General features: G+C 40.4%; 1 protein-coding gene across 10 annotated transcripts in view; it reads right to left on the bottom strand.

The window, feature by feature from the left end:
- Positions 1–15,856, bottom strand: part of LCORL (ligand dependent nuclear receptor corepressor like) — a 176,745-nt gene extending 160,889 nt beyond the window's left edge. For 3 of the 10 annotated variants that reach the window (XM_040487198.1, XM_040487177.1, XM_040487187.1), the window contains exon 1: positions 14,437–14,855. In XM_040487198.1, the coding sequence (XP_040343132.1) occupies positions 14,437–14,770 (334 nt within the window). In that variant the 5' untranslated portion in view covers positions 14,771–14,855. Of the gene's footprint in view, positions 1–14,436; positions 14,856–15,498 lie in introns of those variants that run through there. The other 7 variants (XM_040487253.1, XM_040487256.1, XM_040487204.1 and 4 more) reach the window with 6 other exon arrangements.
- Positions 15,857–23,292: the final 7,436 nt, after the last annotated feature.

Genomic DNA, 23,292 nt, shown 5'->3' with positions numbered 1-23,292 from the left:
TAAATAACCGAAGCCCCTATTCTCTTCTATTCTTCACCAGGAACAAAGGGCTGAGGAGGTCTAAATCCAGAATTCTTTTCCCTACCATTGAAACTCAGGGTTCTGAAATGAAGCAGAGAACCGCAGTATTTTACTAAACCTTTAGACATGACTACCTGATCAGGAAGGATCAGACTTGTTAATTTTTTAATCAGGTTTGACCAGGAGAGCAAATATAGACCTGGATCTGAATTCCACCTTCATAAAGTCAGCCTCTCTAAACTTCAGTTTTCTAATCTGTAAAATGAAGATAAAAATTGTGCTAATTTGCATGTGAAAATTAAATGTGATTAAAACATATACACATAGTGTATGACACATGATAAGCACTCAGTAGATATTAACTATCATTATTCCAAAGAGCAATTCTTAGTGTTGAAAAACCTGCAAGACAATTTACATATTATTAACTACGTGGTTTTAAGGGCTGAAAGTGATTAATTCAAAGATGTAATATTTGACTCATAACATTGCTTTTATTTTTTTTTAAGTTTATTTATTTTGAGAGACAGAGAGAGAGAAAGCATGAGTGGGGAAGGGGTAGAGAGAAAAGAGAGTAAGAATCCCAAGCAGGTGCTAACTGGCAGTGCAGAGCTTGACGCAGGGCTCGAACTCACAAACCGTGAGATCGTGACCTGAGCCGAAGTCAGACACTTAACCAACTGAGTCACCAGGCACCCCCATAGCTTTGCTTTTAAATACTTATTGTTACTTTGTAACAATCTTAAATTTACAGAAAGTGTTTTAATCTTAAGTATGGTAAAAACTTTTATTTTCCAACTATTGGAGAATAAATGGATGTCCCATGACCCTTGAATTCTTCAACAAGTAATTCCTACAGAGGTATTCTCTTACAAATACAAGTATCAAAATCAGGAAATTAACAATTATACATTAGGCACAAAGCTACTGGACAGTCACTGCTCTTAGGCCCCTTCTCAGTGAATGGTATAGGGCATGTGTATATACACACACACATTTACTTCTATATACTATACACTATGAAAATCATGAGATCATACCAGTATCTCATTTCCAGTCCAACACTACAGACAGCATTCTAGTTTTCTCCAATTCCATATTTGTAACTCCCTTCTCAGACAATGAGAGGCCTGGTTCCCATTATCTTTAATATTTATTTTTTTGACCAGTCTCCCTGTATACAGCCAATCTCCCATTGTGGCTGCCTTCCCTTCCCTACAGGGACGCTTTCCTTGACCCTCTCTGCCCCAACACCCCCATGCCTTCTCCATGTATATAACTTCCTCACCTTGTTCAGGTCCCTATTCCTCAAGCCTGGCATCTGTCCTACAAGAATACCTTCCTCCTCCTGTAATACCCTACCTATATTGAGCTGACCCTTCCATTGGGATGCCTTCCTCTCCCCACCCTCAGGCTTTGATATCTTGCACGGGATGCCTCCATGCACGGACTCCCTCCTCATCCAATCTGCTTCAATACACCCACACTAGGTTACCCTCCTTTCTTCCCCCCCAACCTTCCAGTAGCTGTCCTCCTTATCCTGTTACCCTGTTGAGGTCTAGACACCCCTTACTAGCACCAACCAACCCTCCCTCATACCAGGTCTACTATCCTTCATAGATACCCTGCCTGGACTCTGACACCTTGCACCAGCATGCCCTTCTAGGCAGATTATTCCTCACCTCTCAAAACTCCATCAACCCACATCGGGACCCTCCTCATCCCTGTCAGGCTCTGACATGCCATTCCTCCAAAAGGACATGGCTCCTTCTCCCACATACACCATCCAGTGTAGACACTTACCCTCACTTAGTCCCATCTGATGGTTTTAGTACTGAATTGTTCAGAAAGGGAAGAGGAAGAGGATAAGGAAAAATTGGTAACATTTTAAAGAAAGAGATACAGTGAATAAATTGGATAAGTATCCACAGTCAGAACTGATTAAAAGCATCATCTCTTTATCAAAGTATCTGTTTTTTCCACTTAAAAAAACAGTTCTCTATTCTTTCTAAATTTAAAAAGTCACTTGATAAAGAAGTTAGTCTTGTCTTTCTTTTCTCACCAAACATACATTTTACTTAAGTATCTTACACAGGTCTGTAGAAAATCTAGTTCATTAAAAAGAGTGAGAGTTTAGAAAATATGGTTGTGGGGCACCTGGGTGGCTCAGTTGGTTAGATATCTGACTCTTGATTTTGGCTCAGGTCATGATCTCATGGTTCCTGAATTGAGCCCAGCATCAGGCTCTGCGCTAAGTGTGGAGCCTGCTTAGGATTCTCTCTCTCTCCCTCGCCCTTTCACCCTGCATGAGCACTCTCTAAAAAAAAAAACCCAAAAAAAAAAAAAAAAAAAAAAAAAGAATTAGAAACATGGTAGTTTCAAACAGTAGAATGAAATATTTTTAAACATCCAAAATATGTAAATTTGACTTGTTTTCAGTATAATACTAGTTGTATCATTTCCAGTAAACTTACCTCCAGATATAACTGCAAAAAGTAGCTTGGATTATTGGAGGAATAACACCTTTTCCTTGCTCCTTGTTTCTGTGAGGAAGGATGCTTCACAAGCATAATATCAGCCTCTCTTCACCCCTAGGGAAGTCAACTGCCTGATCTAATTGGTGATTTTGCAAAGAATAATTGAGTAGACAGAGCTCAGTTCTGCTCCTTTTCCCCTTGGGAGTCAGCTATTGGGAAAACATACCTGCAGAGAGCTCATATTTTGTTCTGCTTCCCTAGTATGCCTAGAACAGGGTGGCTAAGTTGGCCTATGCCAGACCACGTGATTCTCCCAAGCTGTTCCTCTAACCTGATCTAATCAGCAATAGAAGTGATATTCTTGCTCCTATCTTTTTCCTTGTTTCATTTTTCAAGTTGTTCAGAACCCAGACAGAAAAGAAGGGTGCCATTTGCAAGTACTTCAGCAATCCAACATCTTAATTAATATATTGAAGTGGAGATTGCTCATTTCCCAGTTTTGACTTAAAAGGGCTGCTTCAATTTGAGCTTCTTAAAACTATTACAAACAAAAAAAACCCTTAAACCTGAACCAACAGCAGATGTTCAAAATGAACATAAGCCAACTTATCTGATCATGCTTATTAGCCATTAAAAACAGAAAAACTTCAAGACTCATAATTTCCTCCTTATAGAGGCCATAATTTATACTTCTAGTCCCACTCCCTACTCCCAGTCTATATTCCAATGACTCTAGAGTGCTGAATATTCTCAGAATATATCATTATTTAGACTTCTATACCTTTTGCTTTTACTATCCCTCTGCCTGTTCCGTCCACCCTACTCTCCTGCTAGATTATTTAATTTAGGGATAAGAGAACTATGGTCTATAGGCAAAATCCAGCTATTTTTGTAAACAATTTTGGAATTTTGTTAACAATTTATTGGAATACAGCCATGCTCATTTATTTATATATTGCTTTTGCACTGTAACAGTAAAGCTGAGTAGCTGCAACAGAGACCATATAACCCACAAAGCCTAAAATATTTACTATCCAGCCCTTTACATAAAAACTTTTACACAACACAGGAAACCTCATCAACAAAACAAAAGAGCAACCTACTGAATGATATCTGCAGAGAAGATAATCTGCAAATGATATATCTGGTAAGGGGTTAATATCCAAAATATATAAAGAACATATACAACTCAACACACACACACACACACACACACACACACACACACACACACAAATCCAATTAAAAATGAGATTACCTGAATAAACATTTTTCCAAAGAAGACCTACAGATGGTCAACAGACACATGAAAAGATGCTAACATCACTCACTAATCATTAGAGGAATGCAAATCAAATCTACAATGAGATATCACCCCACACCAGTCAGAATGGCTAGTATCAAAAAGACAAGAAATAACCAGTGCTGAAGAGTATGTGGAGTAAAGGGAATGCTTCTTCACTTCTGGCAGGAATGTAAAGTGGTGCAGCCACTTTAGGAAACACAGTATGGAGGTTCCTCAAAAAACTGAAAATAGAAACACCATATGATCCACTACTGGGTATTTAGCCACAAAAACAAAAACACTGATTCAAAAAGATATATGCACCCCTATGTTTACTGCAGCATTATTTACAACAGCCAACCCAAGTGTCCATTGATGGATGGATGAAGATGTGATAGATAGACAGAGACGTAAGTCAGCCATAAACAAGAATGAGATCTTGCCATTTGTGACAGTACTGATGTGACTAGAGGGTATTATGCTAAGTGAAATAAATCAGAGAAAGCAAGTACCAAATATTTCACTTATATGAGGAATCTAAAAACAAATAAATAAACAAAAAAACCCTAGAATGTTAAATACAGAGAACTGGTGATTGCCAGAGGGAAAGTGGGTGCAAGGATGGGCCCAACAGGCAAAGGAGATTAAGAAGTATAAACTTCCAGGGGCACCTGGGTGGCTCAGTCGGTTAAGCATCCAACTTTGGTTAAGCATCTGACTTCCGTTCAGGTCATGATCTCACAGTTTGCGAATTTAAGCCCCGTGTCAGGCTCTGTGTAGACAGCTCAGAGCCTGGAGCCTGCTTCAGATTCTGTGTCCTCCTCTCTCTGTGCCCCTCCCCTGCTGGTACGCACACTTGCTCTCTCTCTTTCTCTCTCTCAAAAATAAACATTAAAAAAAAAAGTATAAACTTCTAGTTATAAAATAAATAAATCAGGAGCTGAAAAGTACAGTGTAGGGAATAAAAAAAGTATGCCAACTCCTGCTTTCACTCAATCTTTTGAAGTTTCATCATTTCAGATCCTTCAAATCAAAATTAATTGCTCCCTCTTCAGTCTTTCCGTTATATTATACCAACTCTGATACTTAACATCCCTGACAACTGTGAGTGCTTTAATAAAAGCAAAGTCTAAGCCCTATTTCTTATACACTAAGCTTTTTACACACCCACAGTCCCCACCTCTCCCAACAATTTTCATTCTTAGGGGAAGTATTTTGAAAGAAGCTTCTGCCCTTTTCTCTACCCCTTATTGAGTCCTCCCAAAGGAAAGAAGAATGACTAATATTGGCAGCATCCTGATAGTTGTTCCTAGTGGGATGAATTGTTGTTTTAAAGGTCACTTTTCATGCATGGCCAAGCTTCCCTCTTACTCTGCCTAGATGGTCACACCTTACCAATAAGCAAATCACATGGTAAACTCACCAAGTTCTACCAGGCCCAGAACTTCCCAGTATTTTAGAAGAGGTCTACAGTTCTAACTGCTCTTTGATTGTTGGTAAGTTCAATTCAGGAGGACAGGGAGTAAAGAAGTCTGATTTGTCCATACAACCTCACCATTTAAATTTATTTATTTATTTTGAGAGAGACCATGAGAGCACGAGCAGGGAGAGGGGCAGAGAGAGAGAGAGAATCCCAAGCAGGCTCCACTTGGTCAGCAGTCAGCTCAGAGCCAAACATGGAGCCAAACTCACGAAACTGTTGAGATCATGACCTGAGCTAAAATCAAGAATCAGACGCTTAACCAACTGAGCCACCCAGGAACCCCAATACAACCTAATTACCTAAAAAGCTAACATTTTGATCTTTGAGTCCTAAGTCTATTTCCAGTTCAGAACCCAGTAAGGAAGAAACATAGAATTAAACACTCCCCCCCCCCCCCATCAACTGCCACACAGTAGGACTCAAGATCTGTGAGGATTAACTGACAACAGTAAATTGATTGGAAAAAAATCATTTCTTTAAATTGTATAACATTAATTCCACACATATCTTAGTGATGAACTTAATTAGGAAAAAAATTTTTGAAGGAAAAAAAAAGATACATTTAGAGATCACATTGAGTCACTCAAACCAAGCCCATCCTATTTATCTGTCTCAACATATTGTTGCTATCAAGTCTGAGATTAATTAAATAACACACAAACTAATCATTGATATTACTGATTCAAAAAAGCAGTCCCCACCATAATGGTATCTCCTATTTAAGAAACAAACATCCCTAGACCCCAGGGTCTTCCAATTACTGCCCCATTTATCTTTTTCCTCACAATGTAGCTTCTCAAATGAGTAGTCTAATAATCCTTTATACACATCTCTTATTTTCTAACCTATTACAATGTAGCTTCCCTCCCCACCATACTGCTGCAATTTACTAATAACGTCACTTAGAACCTCCATGTTGCCAAAAACAATGTATACTTCCCTATTTCAAGATACTTAACATCTCAACAACATGTAACAATCTCCTCTTAGATTTGGCGATACTACTCTTTCCTGGTTTTCCTACTTATAGCCTGTTGTCTTACTTTTCAGTGTAAAAGTTCAGTGGCCTTACCTTGGGGCTCCTCTTCATCTGCCCAGGGAATGTTAAGATTTCTTAAGACATGGTATAGAGTACTCTACTCTCTAATTATCCCTTACCCCTAGGTAATCTCATCCATTTCCATGGATGTAAATATCGTCCTCTTTTTAAATGTTTATTTATTTATTTTGAGGAGGGAGAGGAAGAGAGAATGAGTGGGGGAAGGGCAGAGGGAGAGAGGGAGAGAGAATCCCAAGCAGGCTCCACGCTGTCAGCACAGAGCCCAAGGCAGGGTTCAATCCCATGAACCTTAGGATCATGACCTGAGCTGAAATCAACAGTTGGATGTTTAACTGACTGAGCCACCCAGGCACCCCTAAATACCATCTTTATGCTGATAATTCCTTAATTTATATCTTCAGCACAGAAAAAAAAAACTACTGTATAAGTATTACAGCACCTTTCCCCAAAACAAAAAATAGTGAACATGTAAGGACAGATATTATCTTAGTTTACAGAAAAATGACTTGTGCCAAAGGCTATAATGATTAAGGCTAAGAAAAAAAAACCATATTCCTTCAATTCTTAGTCCTTTCTACCATTTGTTAGGACTCAGTCCCTTGTCCCTAAATGATTTACTACTTAAATATGAAGACTACTGGACAAGTTACTTCCTACACACAAACCTTGCACATACCCATCAGAAACAAATTGGCCAGGGCACCTGGGTGGCTCCACTGTTTGCGTGTCGGACTCTTGATTTCAGCTCAGGTCATGACCTCACAGTTCATGAGTTCAAGCCCCATGATGGGTTCTGGGCTGCCAGCATGGAGCCTGCTTGGGATTCTCTGTCTCCCTCTCTCTCTCTGCCCCTCCCCTGCTCACTCTCTATGTCTCTCTCTCAAAATAAATAAATGAATATTTAAAAAAGAAAAAAAAAGAAATGAATTGGCCAATCTGAATGAATTAATGAAAACTTGTTTTTCAGTAAATACTTTAGAAAAGACTCTAGGTTATAATTACAAGTTACTGAGGATGCAGGGTAGAACATACAACTAAAAAGATACTCAAGAATTTGGGGCAATGTATACAAAAAAGAAGTAAAAGCAGATGAAAATGTATAGGCTGTCTAAAGAAGAAGCTAGACATACAAATAAGGAAGAAGCAGTCTAGTAAGTTATGATGTACTTCCTGAATACGGTTATTAGTACTTACTTGATGAAGAAAGACAAATGGGAGATATTACTGCTTTGTAAACTACAAACCAAAGCAGTTATTTCAAATAATGATTTAATATAGACTGAAACACAATAAAACCAGCAATGCAGATATTGATATAAACCAAAATCTTATCTGAATCTCCCCAAAGTGCTTACTTCACGATAAAAACTGAATCTATGAGACAGTGCAAACAAAGTAATAATAACTTGGCAACAAATAAAATAAAAAAGAAAAACAAGAAGTGAATGTAAGTGAGGTTAGGTTTCTTGTCAATTATGAGAAAACTGTATAAAATGAGAGGAGAGAGAGAAAAGTGATCCTTCATTAAGTTTCAAATTCTCTTACCTTCTGTGGTGAATAAAAACTTTTGAAAGAATTGCTTAATGATAGATTCAGCCCTAAGTATGGACTCTAATAAAGTTAAATGGGTCCCCAAAATTTTGAACCTACGAATTTAGTGCTCTAACCAACTGTTATCACCCATGAATGCTGGCCATATATATACACACCAAGAAGAAGGAATACTATCAAAAAAGAAAAAGATAGGAAGTCCACACACAAAATGTAGAATAAATGAAAGACTAGATTTACTAATAAGGGAGAAAAAATTGCATGCCCCAAAATCTACATGCCTTTGTTGCTTTCTCCTCTCAAGACTGCACTGTTAGTTAAACACCAGGGCTGAAAGTCAGACAAGTCAGGGGAGCATGGGGGAAATACTTAGTAACAACTTCTCAAAGTGCACAGCCAAGCCTTGAGGGATACACATATATAGCCAGTCAAGGGAAGTAGTATGGACATGAAGAGACCAACCTGTAGCCTCTAACATTTGCAAAAATACAAAATTCGCACACTACTTGTTTCTAAGGATGGCAGAACTTTACCCTCCCAAGTATAAAATAATCCAGGAGTATAAGGGATTTCAAATTTTACATGTAAAATCCATTGACGTGCCTATTTAAAAAAATTTTTTAATGTTTATTTTTGAGAGAGAGAGAGAGAGAGAGAGAGAGAGTGGGAGAGGGGCAGAGAGAGAGAGGGAGACACAGAATCTGAAGCAGGCTCCAGGCTCTGAGCTGTTAGCACAGAGCCTGACACAGGGCTTGAACCCACAAACCGCGAGATACAACCTGAGCCAAAGTGAGACGCTTAACAGACTGAGCCACCCAGGTGCCCCAGACCTGCCTATTTTAAAGACATACTGGATACATGTCTTAAACACCCAACTACTCATTATCAACACAGATTCCATTTTCCTGGTGAACATTATTAGTGCCATAATTTACACCTTTTTAAATGGGTAAAAAATTGGCTACAGCCAAGTGCCAAGGTTTTTGGGTGGCTGATCCATCCATACCAGTCTTCATCAAATTAAGATTTCTAAGTAAATCTACCCTTTTGGAATTTACATGGCAGTAATGAAAAGATGACGAAGAAGTTTGTGGGGAGACAAAAGATCAGAAGGCAAGAAGTAGCCAGAAAGAAATGTCAAGTTGATTATCTAAAATTTTATTTACCTGGACTGCCCTATCTTTTAAGTGTCACAGCTCTATGAGTCGCTCCCATAACTTCTTCATAGGTTAAAAATAGAGGAAGAGACTATCCTCTGACACTGATACTGCTATTATAAATGGCACAGGTAGTTTGGAAGAAAGTTGCACTCTACAAACACTTGCAGAGTGCAAAGCTTTAAGGAAGCGTAAAATACAGAGTAGGTACCAACAAAGAGTAGCTGCAAGATGATCTAGTATGATCTAGTAGGATACAGATTGTTTTTTAATGAATTTAAACTAATTTCTTGTATTCAGTTACTACAAAGCCAAAAGATTCCTTAGAGTGTAGGAAGGCATCAAATGTCTTTTTAGTCACTCCATATATAAAAAGACAGGATTATACTAAGTGATAGACTAAGTGATTCTAAAACCCTGACTCTGTGGCTCTAAACTAACCTTAATACAGATAATGCAAGCCCTCACTATCTTTTCCACTAACATGCCTCATGATCCTTTTATTGTGTATCAGCATTCCCACCAGACAGAATCTACTGGCAAAAGCATAAAGCTCAAAGCTGCTAATAACTTGTATAAATCACTAATAATAACACCTAAAATTTATGGAATGTTTTTTATATGACAGACACATATTAGCATATATCAACATAATTAATTCTCAAGCCACTTTATTATCTCCAATTTACAGATAAGAAACTAAAGTACAGAGAGATTAGGCAACTTGTAAGTGGTAACACTAGGTTTCAAAGGTAGTCTAGCTCCAGAGCTTACTTATTTGCTGTATTAGTCTATACAAATAAAAGATTTGGGGGAAGATAAATTAAGCTATAGGTGTGGTTATTATCAACAATCTGAAGTAAGTGGTACCATGGTATCAAGAGTTGGCTGGAGCTACTACACCACAGAACTACGTTGTGCAATGAGGTAGCCATTTGCCACATGTGGCTAATAAGCACCTGAAATGTGGCTAGTTCAAATTAAGGTGTGTTAGATGTATAAAATATCTGATTTCAGGGGCACCTGGGTGGCTCAGTCAGTTAAGCGTCTGACTTCAGCTGAGGTCATGATCTCATGGTTCTGGCTCAGTTGGTTAAGCATCCGACTCGTGGTTTCAGCTCAGGTCGTGATCTCAAGGTTCATGAGACCGAGCCCCACATTGGGCTCTACGCTGACAGCATGGAGCCTGCTCGGGATTCTCTCTCTTCCCTTCCCCTGCTCAGGTGCTCGCGCACGCTCTCTCTCTCTCTCATAAAATAAATGAACTTTAAAAAAAAAAAAATCATTTGAGAGATAAGGGTGAGAGGGGTTGTAGAGAGATGTGATTTGTAAAAAACACTGGAACCAGCTTGATGAGGCACCCAAAGGCCAAACCTGAGACAATCTGGGAATCAAAATAATGACAGCAATGGATGTAACCATTAAATAAAGTAAGAATCCATGAGTTCAGGAGTGCCTGTCAGTTGAACATCCAACTCTTGATTTTGGCTCAGGTCACGATTCCAGGATCTTGGGATCAAGCCCTGCATCAGGCTCCACATTGAGCGTGGAGCCTGCTTAAGATTCTCTCTCTTGCTCTCTCTCTCCCTCTCCCTCCCTCCCTTTCTCTCTGTCTCTCCCCCTCTCTCCCTCTCTCTCCCCAGCTCATAGGTGTGCGCTCTCTAAAAAAAAATAATAATAATAAAAATAAAAATAATAATAATAATCCAGGAGTTCATACAAATAGAAATAACTGGATAAATAAATAGTGGAGAGGAGATGGGAAAGATGGCTTTATGACAGAATACCAACTACTAATTATAGAAGGAATGGTGAAGATAGAAAATCATGAAAGGATGTTAAAACTTGTGAGTGAAATATGGGTGTGACTATGTAGATATTCTGTTCCTCGAAACATTTTCCCATAAATTACATATCAATTACAAAAGGATAAATAGTAACTTTCAGGGAGAAATATGGAGAACACCACCTTAACCAAATTTTCAAACCTAGTATCACCACATTGGGACAAACCAACATCACGAACCTCAAGATATGATGTACTGATAAAGAGAGAATATCTCTTTAGAGGTATTCCTGCCAAAAATGTATAACCAATCTAGTCATGAGAAAACAACAGACAAATTCAAATTGAGGGACATTGTACAAAATAACCATTCTGTACTTTTAAAAAATGTCAAGGTCAAGAAATACAAGAAAGGCTGAGGAAGTGTTCCACGTTAAGAGAGACTAAAGAGATAGGACTAAAGAGATCACAGGATACATGATGTGGGGTGGGGGGAGGAAGGGGACTAATAGATAAAAGATAAAAATTGAGCATGAATTATGAAATAGATAATAGTATTATATCATTTTTAAATGCCCTGGTTTTAATAATACACTGTGATTAGGTAAGATAATGTCTTTGGTTTTAGGAAATATACACTGAAGAATTTAGGGGTAGAGAGGTATGATGTCACCAAATTATCCTCAAATGATTCAGAAAAAAAATACATAGATAAATAGATATAAGGCAATAATGATAAAGCAAATGCAGCAAAATGTAAGCAAAATGTAATACAACTGGTGAATGTGGGTAAAGGTATACAGGAGTTCCTTGTACTATTCTTCCAACTTTTCTTGTAAATTTGAAATTTTATCCAAATTAAAAGTTAAGAAAAAGTAGAAAAACAAAAACTTGGCCTGTCTCCCAGACTGACTATCCTAATGGACTATACAAGTTCTGGTAATGCTTAAAAATATGCTAATGCATTTCCTTTATCCTCAACTTTACTTTGTTTTAAATTTTATGACTTATCAGATACTAACTGTATTATATATTCCATAAAATCCAGGACTTTGTCTGTTATCACTTAATGAGTCATAATCATAGTCATAATGAGTACTAGGATACTATTTAATTTTTTTTTTCAACGTTTATTTATTTTGGGGACAGAGAGAGACAGAGCATGAATGGGGGAGGGGCAGAGAGAGAGGGAGACACAGAATCGGAAACAGGCTCCAGGCTCTGAGCCATCAGCCCAGAGCCCGACGCGGGGCTGGAACTCACGGACCGCGAGATCGTGACCTGGCTGAAGTCGGACGCTTAACCGACTGCGCCACCCAGGCGCCCCTAGGATACTATTTATTAAATCCAGTAAGCACTCAAACATTTGTTAGCTGAGCATACTCAAATTATAGTACAGGATGATGATAGAAAAATAATCGAATTATAAATTGTAAATAGAACTACTGATTAGGACACAGAATTTGTAGAACAACTTTTCAATTAAATTATAAAGAAAAACCAGGAATAAAGTACAGAGTAGTCAGAAATCTAACCTAAAGACATGAGTTCCACAAATAGAGAAAGGCAAACATCACTTTCCTTATCAAGGGTTAAACATCTTAGCTAACTACCAGCAGTCATGACAACTAAAATGATCTTTTTCCTCCATGAAATTAGAATAATATAGATGAGTTACAAAAAAAAAAAAATCAGGTTACTTTAAAAACCTAGGCTAAGAACTGAGATTTAAAATTTCACTACTGGCTCAATATTAATTTGTTATATGACCCTAAATTACTGCTTACAATTCCTATGTCTCATTTCAAAATAAGACTTTTGGTGGTGGGGGCGGGAGGGGGCGAGGTGACGCGTGGGTGGCTCAGTCAGTTGAGCATCCAACTTCGCTCAAGTTATGATCTCCCTGTTCACCAGTTCAAGCCCGGCAATCAGCTCTGTGTTGACAGCTCAGAGCCTGGAGCCTGCTTCAGATTCTGTGTCTCCCTCTCTCTGCTCGTACTCTCTCTCTCTCTCTCTCTCTCAAAAACAAATAAACATTAAAAAAAAAAAAAAGACTTTTGGGTCATTTCATTTTCTTTTCAAAGGTAGAAAGTGTAATGTTTTATAAAAATTATTTCAAGCAATAAGAGCACTGAATATATTCAATGCAAAAATACATACATATAAATATTCACACACATGCAAAGGAAAAAGAATATGGCTTTTTTGTAAATATGTTTACATAGTATTGAAAGTAAGCACATTAATAGCAAGAGGCAATTTAAAATAATTACACAAACTACACTTAATCCCAATTCACAATCTGAATAGGTGCTTCACATATAGGATACTGGGGGGAAAAAAACCCAATCAACAAGTGTATATCCTGTTTAAAGGAGTTTTACTGTTTATTTCAAAATAACAATGACAAAACGTATGAGATGGATTTTGCTAGGTCTCCTGACTAGGACTATGGGAAACATTTCTCAAATATAATTAGAGCCCAGGAAAAAATTTCCTTTCAAATACAGTACAGTTATACACATTACATTAAAAATGTAATATAGAGATTGCATGTGAGACATACCACATCCACTCAATTTTCAATGTCTTCCAATCCTACTTGAGTATCCAAGTAGGTAAAGCAGATATTCTAAACCCCCTTTTCCATCAAAGCCAACATCGTGTTTAATTAAAATTTGACAACTTTTCAAAATACACATATTTTTGTGATACAGAGCCATATTTCATGGATCTAAGTAAGAAGATACGGGAAAAAACCCAAAGAATTCTAAAACAAAAACTGACCTAAGACACCTCCGAATTACTGTGTGCCGCGGCAAAACTTAACACAATTATATCGTGAGCCAGGGTTTCAATGCTGTCATTCTGCCTGATTCTAACCGAACGAACTCAACAATTTCTACACAGGTTGTCAGTGGAAGAGATCTTTAGATAAGCAATTGTGAAAACGGGTCCATTTTGTATTTAGGAAGCACTAGCAACAGTCAGCTTAACATTTTTATAAAAGAATAATACCGTGAGGGTTGTTTTTTTTTTTACTTTTTTTTAAGAACTAAATCATTCATAAATACTTGACTAAAGAAAGCTATTTCCCAGAATGTTTCCTTAAATAAAACCAAAATATATTTTATAAGGGTAAAACATTAAGTTGCCTAAAGTGAACTTAAATGCTCCTAGTCAGAGCAATCTTCTTTCTTGTCATTTCCCTATTTCCACCGTTTTCTGCAGTGCACATTTCTGAGCTGAGGCTGTATTAGTTTATCCTACCACTATCTCCTTTTCACTAGTGAAAAACGAGAAAGATCTTCAGGCTAACCAAACAAATCTGAGAGGGGTGGGGGAAAAGGGGCGCGAGGTGGCGCAAGAACAGATGGAAAGAAGGTAAGAGAGTTGTTTTCTTAAGGCACTAAGGTTACTCCTCAACTCCAAATGCTAAGATTTAATCGCCAGTGGAGCAAGCTGCTGCCGCTATCCATCCACTTCTTAAGACAATGCAACCCTCCTTTCTACCTCTTCCCCTACTCTCCTACCCGCAACCGCCTTCCAAAACAAACAGGCACAACACACCCCATCCCATAACCCTCCTTGCCCCTTCTGTGCCCACTAAACCAACCTGCTGGATAACAGCTCCTCGCATACGTCTCACTCAGACAAAAAAGCGACGGCGGCACGGTGGGGAGTTCCCACCACCTCCTGCCACCCCGAGCAACCCGCAGAATGACAGCCCCAAGCCCAGAAGTTTGTAGCAAAACGATTCCCACCCCACCAAAAGGGAAGACCGAATTACAAGAGAACGGGGATGGGAGGTGGGGAGGGCGACGTGCGTGTACATGCAGGGAAGGGTCCATCACATGACAGTACAAGAGGACCAGAGTCGTCCCGGCGTCCGCGAGGAGGAAAGGGGGGCGGGGGGAGAAGGGTGCCGTCGCCATGGCAACACCCCCCATCCGTCCAGACTTCCAAAGAGGGAGGAAGAACTTCAAATCCCAACCGTCAGCGCTCGAGCAGCTCCTTCTTAAAGAGGTACACACAGCGCCGCCGCCGCCGCGGTCGCCGCCGAGCGCGAGAGGGCAGAGTTGGGTGCCCCCGCCCCTCGGGCGACGCCCCCGCCGCCCCTCGCCCCCAGCCGGCCCACCCGCGACCCCCGCCCCGCTAGCGCCCGGGGGTCGCCCCGGTCCTAGTCACCGGGAACTCGGCCGCGTCTACCCGCCCGGCCCCCGGCGGCGAGAAGGGGGTGTGTGTGCGCCCGGCGGGGGCGCGGACCAGCCCGCCTTCCTCCCGCCGGCCCTGCCCGCAGGCTCCCCTCCGCCCCGGCGCCGACCCACCGGGCCGCTGCCTCCCCCCGACAGGGTGGACGGCGGGCGGCGAGGGGGCACCGCGGAGTTTCGGGGAGAGCGCGAGCCAGAGGTTTCCTCGGGGGCTCGGCGAGCGGGTCCGAACTAACAGTTCCTGAGGAGCCCAAGAGCTGAGAAGGGAAGGAGCGCGAACCGCGCAGGGCGAGAGCCCCCAGACAAAAGGCAAGCGCCGGGGCCGCCGCGCCGCCGCCGCTCCCATCGCGCTCCCCCATTGAACTGACCCGAACGAGAGACTGAACTAACCCCCTCAGCCACAAACTCCTCGGGCTGCTGCAGCCGTCGCCGCGCGGAGCCGGGGCCCCGGCCCGTGTCTCTCTTACCTACACAGTGCATGAGGCGGTGGCGCCAAGAGTCGAGTTCCCGCCGGAATCCTCTCCTCTCCGCCGCGCACCGAGGGCTCCGGCACTGAGCGGCGGCGGCGGCGGCGGCAGCAGCGGCGGCGGCAGCGGCCATTCTCTCTCTTCCCTTGTCCATCTGCGTCCCGCGTCACGCGCCCTCATTTACATACGAGCGGCGCAGGCACGAGGCAGGGGCGCGAGCCCTCGGCGCGAGCCCCGGAGCGCGCACCCCCCGGAGGGGGGGTTGATTGACACGTGTCACTACCTTCCCTCTGCCCTTCCCTCCCCCTCCCACCACTCCCTCAGGGAGAGGCGGGGAGGGAGCGTGAGGAGAAGGAAGCAACCTGCCGCTTCCGCTGACCCCGCCTCCCCATCCACTCCCATCTCCCTCCTCCCGCCGGAGTTTACTCAAGCAAGCCATACTGCTCCCACCGCCCGCGAAAATCCTGAGCGGGAGCGAGAGCCTCGGAGCCCCGCCAGAAACCAGCGTGCTAATGGAGCGGACTAGCAACGCCTCCCTTCTGACTTCGCGACGCGACTCAGGCCGCCTGGAGACTTCACTTCCCAGGCTCCGTTGCGCCGGGGTCCCGAAGCGGAGCTTGCCGCCGCGACGCGATGCCTGCCGGTCGTTGTAGTCCAGCAGGGATGGACACTCACTAGTTGTCTCACACTTGGGCTTGCAGACTGGCCTCTGACTTCTTTGCGCTGTGCGACTTGTGGGTTTAGCCTCCAACTCGCCATCAGGATTGCGCTGCCAGCGTCGCCTGGTCTGACCCAGCCGTCTTACATTCTCTGGGCTCCCAGATAGAAGAGCGGTGGAAACCGCCCGAGTTGTCTGCGCTTTGTGCTTCTTTAGGTCTTGGAAACTTTTGGGGGTCACTGTCATCCTGCCACCGGGATGACAGGAATAGAGCAGGAATAGATGCAGGAATAGAGCAAGCAGGCCATTCGGCCGCATCAGAAATAACTGCCAAACATCCAGAGGGAGATGCCAAAGTGACTTCAGTTCCAGGGCAAAGAGATCTCCGAGAGCGAGAGTATTTACAAGGATTAGGAAAAAAGAGGCTTTTCATAGAAAATTATTTACGGGGGGGGATTGGATGTGGCTAGGTGAAAACTCCGAAAGGGGAAACTGTTGTGTTCCACAAAATGTAAACTCCCGTAGGACAGCGACCCACTGAGACGGCTGTACCTTGACATCTCTCACTTCTCTGACTCTAGTACAGTGCATGGCACGGGATTTAGCGTTTTACAAATGTTATGGAATAAATTCTACGCTATGCTAGAGAAAATATTTCTTCAGAGAGAGAGAGAAAACTTTTGATTAAATATAAACTCCAATGACATTTTTTACTTTTGCACCAGAGTGTGCATGAAGTTCTGTATATGTGCAGGGGTCAAGCCAAAGCTAAGACACCCAAAGTTTGCTGAGAAGTACTGTGTATTACTGGAAATGTATGCCCAAGTCTGTGGACAATACGTTTTATTCTTCTTGGAAACTCCTATGCATTCTGAGTTCAGTTCCACCCTCCCTGTTTTGTGGCTTATCCTTATTGGCTTTCTGGATTGCTTGCTTGCTTCCTTTTTTTTTTTCTTCCTATGAAAAAGTGTTTCATTGTTCATTACCTCTCAATAATGAAGATGTAGTTTTACATTTTCACAAAGAAAAAAAGGATGAAATTTGAATTTCACAGTCACGCTTCCCAGAATGGTCATAGTTGGAGGAGCAAGTGAAATCACTTGTGAAGATGCTTTTGGAATGATCAATGGATGGATTCAGTTACAGATTCCACTCATATTACAATTGCCCAGATGATCAGCCTTTGTAGGTTTCCTGATCACTTTTACAGTAATCTACATTAGTTAGGATGGGCTAGGTTATGGTGCAGTAACAAAAAATCTAAAACAGCAAAAAATGGTATTTCCTGCTTATCTGACTGTTCATGGGGGGCTGCCGGGTGGTGAGGGATGGGAGAGAGGGAGGACTGCAGATGGTCCAAGCAACCAGATGACTTAAGGAGGCTCCAGTCTCTAGAATGTCCCCACTTTCACGATATGCAGAAAGAACATGCATGGCAAACTGGTTCTTCCTGAAAGTTATACAACTCAATTCTACTCCCATTTCATGACAAAAGCAAACCATATGAGCATACTATCTTTAAAGGAGCAGGGAAGTATAATTCTTTTTTCTCAGAAGGTAGATAACCCAAATTTACAGGTAAACTGCACCAATGATTACTGCAATCCATTCTTCTAGTCATCAACCTGTAGTTCACTCAACTTATGATACAGAATACATTCACTCCTATCACACATGAGACAATTCTAACATTTTCATTCAGTAAAGGCATTAATCTCAAAGTTCAACATCTCTGGGTGAATCTTGGTAGTCCCTTATTAAAACAGGATAAAACTTCTTTTGTGAAAGATAATCTATCCTCCCTGGTTATACACACACACACACACACACACACACACACACACACGCGCACGCACACACACGCACACACACGTACTCAACAAACAGTGCTGGAATAGTGACAGAATAACCATGGTAAACATTCCTATTTAGAAAGGGGAAGAATGGGAGACACACATGAATAGTTCTAGCAAATATTTTACCACAGCTAGCATGGATTGCCAACTTTCCAGCTACTAACAATAGTTTCCTTGCCACCACCCACTGAGTTTCTAAATCACAGCTACATATTTTAGGTTTTCTGTCATAACTATACCTCCTGGGTACCAATTTCTACATTAGTCAGAATGGACTAGGTTATGGTTTAGTAACAGTAACCCAAAATCTCAGAGGTTTAATACAAAGATCCATTTCTTTTATTTCAAGTTTTATTTAAATTCTAGTTAGGTAACGTGTATGGTAAAATTGGTTTCAGGTGTAGGATTTAGTGATTCATCACTTACATATAATACCCAGTGCTCATTACAACAAAGATTTATTTCTTAAACTATATGTTCTCTGAAAAGTATCAGGGAGAATGGGGAGAACTGTTCCATGTCCATAAAGGGACCCAAGTTTATGAAGCCCTACCATTTGGAAGCACCCTATGACAAGAAAAATAAGATGCTGAATCACAATCCAGCTTTTAAAAGCTTCTGCCAGAAGTGACATAGTTCCCTGGATGAAGTAAATCATGTGGTCATGCCTAACTTCAAAGGAGAGATATATCAGATAGCTTTAAGGGCATAACAAGCCACTCCAAAACTTAATAGCTTAAAACATCAACTATTCATTTAGCTCATGATTGTATGGAATGGAAATTTGTATTAGCCTCAGCCAGACACTTCTCCTGGCCTGGGCTGCGCTTACTTGGGTATTTGTGATTATCTGCCTGTCAGCAAGGCAGCTCTGTTTCTGAGGGTGAGCTGACTATCGGCTAGGACAACAGAGCAATCTGGCCAGGTGTCCCTCATCATCAAGAGGCTAGCCCTGGCATGTTCACATGGTGGCAGTTACAGTATTCTAAGAGCAGCAAGAGAGCAAGCCCCAATACACAAATACTTTTTAAGTTTCAGCTTGAGTCCCATTTGCTCTAGTTCCAATGGCTAAAGCAAATCATATAGCCAAGCCAAGCATCAGGATGGTAAAATAGATTCTATGTCTTTAAAAAATATCTGGAAGACACATTCCAAAGGGGTATAGATAGGGGAAAGAAATAATTTGTGGCCATTTTGCAGCCTACTGCATATGGGAAAGTACAATGCTACCATGTTTCCCCAAAGAATGAGAATAGAAATATCAATGAACAGAACCAATGAATATCATTGCTGAAGAATTTCTGGGAGAAGGGAAAGATCATGGCCATATATAATGAAATGCATAAATGGAGCAATTTTTGGAAGTCAGCTTGACTTAGGAGAACAAAGAATTTTCCATGGCAAGTATCAGAGAGTATATTGTAATAGTCCAAGAACTTGACTTCAGGGTAAGCTCAATAAACATAGAGTCCTTAGTAGTCTAGCTGATTCACACTTGTGTTCTCAGCATCTAGTGCTGTTCCAGGCACTTAATTGGTGCCTGATTTTTTTTTTTTTTATTGATTTGACAAATGTTTAGGGTATCTATAAAGCCAAGGATAAAGTAAGGGTCACATCCCACACTAAAAATCTAGTTACTCACAAAGGACTTTTCATATAACAACAGATACATGATATGAAAATGTTAATGTTCTTTGGAAATATGTTTTTGTACTGCTATGTCCTACGTATATCATATAATTTATTAATTTCTGTGTAACAAACCAATCCATAACTTAGCGCTTAAAAGAGCAACCATGTGTTTTTGTTCAAAAATCTACAGGTCGGATTGCAAGTTCTGATCTGGAGAGGTTTTTCTGATCTTGGCTGGGATTGCTAATGTGGGAAGCTGCCTGATCCAGAGTGGCCTCACTCTGGTCTGGAGTTTGGCTCCGTGTTTGCTGGGGTAATGGGAATGACTGAGCCACGTGTCCCATCATCCAGAGACTGGCTAGATCTTATTTACCTAGTGGTGGCATGTGAAGCACAACAGTGGAGGAAGCACTAATGTGCAAGTGTTTTCAAGTCTTTGCTTCCATTGGTTGTCTTCTACTCTCCCATTGGCCAAGGCAAATCACATGCCTGAGCCCCAAATCTGAAAAAGAGAATACTAACAAAGGCATGGATATAGAAGGGTGTGAGCAAATTGGGGTCATTACTATAATCAAACCACCATAAATATCCACCCAAGTTCACTATTCTCTACCTAAAACTGATTAGCACATCTGTGGTTTTTATATAGTACCAAGTGTAGATATAAACTACTGGAAAAATTAAAAGTTTCTTGATTTATGTGACCATTTGGCAGTATTTCTTAATCTGGGGTACATTTTAGTAGAAGATAATTAAAACATACAAATAAATTGGAGTGGCTTGACATACTCATGTTTCCATAGTAGAGAAATATAAAATTTACAAAGGGGTATGAGAAGAGTCATGTTTTTTGAGATACTAACCAAAAATGAAAGCTATTCTTGTACTTAGCAACAAAAAGAAACAGCCCAATATACTAGTAGGATTGTAAAATACCTACTCAGTTGTGAATTACCAACATGTAGCACAAACATAATATACATTTTCTAATTTAATAAAACCTAAATGCTTTGTATGAATTAGATATTTGTAATTATAAGGCATAATATTCAATGCCTTAATTAACTATAAAATGATTCATAATTCTGAGAAGCCATTTTTTTAGTAAATTTTATTAGATGCTTTAAAAAATCACAATTTACTATATTTCCTTTAGTTTTGAACTATAGTGCACTGCACTGATCAGAGATCTAAAAATCAAAGACAAATTTGATCAACCAATTATTTAGGGCATGGAACATAGCCCCCTTTCAGAAAATTTCTAATCAGCCACATAATCATATTATGCTAAATTTTATGCAAACATCTTAGATTCATCCAGGTTTATGAGCCAAAGATTTCTCAGCATTCTTTTTCTCATGAGAGTATGGACTCCAAGGATACCATCATCTCAGATATACATGCTGGTGCATTTAATTTCAATACTGCAGTTAAATAATTAAGAGATATCTAAAATAGAGGAATAATTTTGTCTTCTTGATGCATTTCCAGATACCATCAACATTTTTTGGTACATTTTGTAGGGAACAAAGATAAAATTTCACAGCAAGGAATAAAAATTGAGGAAGCAGAAACAGTGATGCACTTCATTTCTTATATTATAATGTCTACCTATTTCCTATTTCAAGACTGTTCTTAATAGACATAAAAACAGGTATGATAGGTGATCCAGTATAGGTGCTATCTCAGATATTTTTTCTTGATGTTCTTTGTTCAGTTCCACCATTAGGTATTCTTCAAGCATTACTACTACACCCTGTTACCATCTTCATATTAAATATATTTTAGTTGGACACAATTTTCACTGTATTAGGAAGAGTCAAGCCCTCAACTGTCAGGATAACCAATAGTGAAATTAGGGTAAGTATGTTTTCTAATTTTTTAAAAAAAACAAAATCATACACCTTTGAGTTTGGAATCTGAATTTAATACTATTTACCGTATATTTTCTCTTGTACCCAGGCAGATGATAATAGGACCTGATCTATCATTACTCTTTTTGTGTCCACTTGAAACTACTCCCCCAGCCTAACTCAATATCACTTTCATTTTCAGCCTTTTAATAATTTCACTGTATTATATGCTTAATGGTGGCGATTTGAGCCAATTTAGTCCAATTGCATAGTTTAGTATCAAAGTCAAATAAAAATGTCACCTAGACTATTATAGTTTAGAGACAGTACAGATGATATAGGTCAATTCCCTATTGTTGCAGATACAGAAATTGAGGCCCAGAGAAGATTAGCAATTTGTGTATGTCACACAGCTTATAAGTAGTAGTACTCAAACTGAAGATCAGATTTCCTAATTTCTAATTTTGATTCTTTTTACAATAATAATAGCCATCATTTTTTGAGCATTTATTTGCATTATTAATTCACTTAACCTTTACCATAACCCTATGCAACAAGTACTGTTATTTTTTTTAAGTTTTTTTTTTTTTTTTTAATTTTATTTTTGGGACAGAGAGAGACAGAGCATGAACGGGGGAAGGGCAGAGAGAGAGGGAGACACAGAATCGGAAACAGGCTCCAGGCTCCGAGCCATCAGCCCAGAGCCTGACGCGGGGCTCGAACTCCCGGACCGCGAGATCGTGACCTGGCTGAAGTCGGACGCTTAACCGACTGCGCCACCCAGGCGCCCCTTTTTAAAGTTTTTTAATGTTCATTTATTTTTGAGAGAGAGTGGGTGAAGGGCACAGAGAGGGAGATAAAGGATCCAAAGCAGGCTCTGCACTGTCAGCACAGAGCCTGAGGTGGGGCTCAAACTCATGAACCTTGAGATCATGACCTGAGCCAAAGTTGGACACTTAACTGACTGAGCCATCCAAGTGCCACAGTACTGTTATTATTGTTCCCATTTCTCAGAGAAGGAATTAGAAATTGGCTCAGTGAGTTGAACTTATCCAACATCACTAAGTAGTTAGTGGTGGAGCTAGAATTTCCAATTCTGTCTTTCCATATTTACCACTGCTTTATATTGGCAAGCAGAAAAGAAGGTGATAAAGCTGCCTTGTAAGGAATCAGAAATTGAGAAACCTAGACTTACCTGATTTTCATGAGGGAACACTGTTGATTTGGAAGAATATAGTGATACAAACACAAAAGTATCATCCTCCAGTATTTAATATATCAATCATTCAGCCAAACTAGGTGTTCTGTTGCCCCCCATCTGACACTTGCAAGCTGTTCTACTCTCATTGAGTTTGTTCAGTACCTCCAAACTAAGTACCTCCAAACTACTCCTTTCTGTGCTCTTGACACATGACACATTTTATTTATACTTTTTCTCATGGGTATTAGTATATTCCTCCATGTATTATCATTATTTATGAATGTTTCTTATTGTTCCACTCTACCACCTTGAAGATTGTGAAGTCAAGGCCTGAGTATTCATCATTTCTGTATACCTGCGTTCTATACTTAGTTGGTACCAAAGAGACTTTTGTTGAATTGAAACGAAATGGTAACAAATTGGGATTTTTAGAAGAAAATATGAAAGATTTAAGACTTCTTTCACTCCCATCCCACCACCATTCTCAAGCGCTACTCATAAATTCAAACTTATTTTTCATTCTTGATGTCAAGACAGTGGCAAAAGGAGATGGTGTGGTTGCATTTTACAGAGATTATATTCGAAACCAAGAAA

The sequence above is a fragment of the Herpailurus yagouaroundi genome, unplaced genomic scaffold (assembly GCF_014898765.1).
Source record: "Herpailurus yagouaroundi ecotype Mexico unplaced genomic scaffold, PumYag 28, whole genome shotgun sequence".
Taxonomy (NCBI): domain Eukaryota; kingdom Metazoa; phylum Chordata; class Mammalia; order Carnivora; family Felidae; genus Herpailurus; species Herpailurus yagouaroundi.
This window is presented reverse-complemented; position numbering and strand designations above follow the sequence as displayed.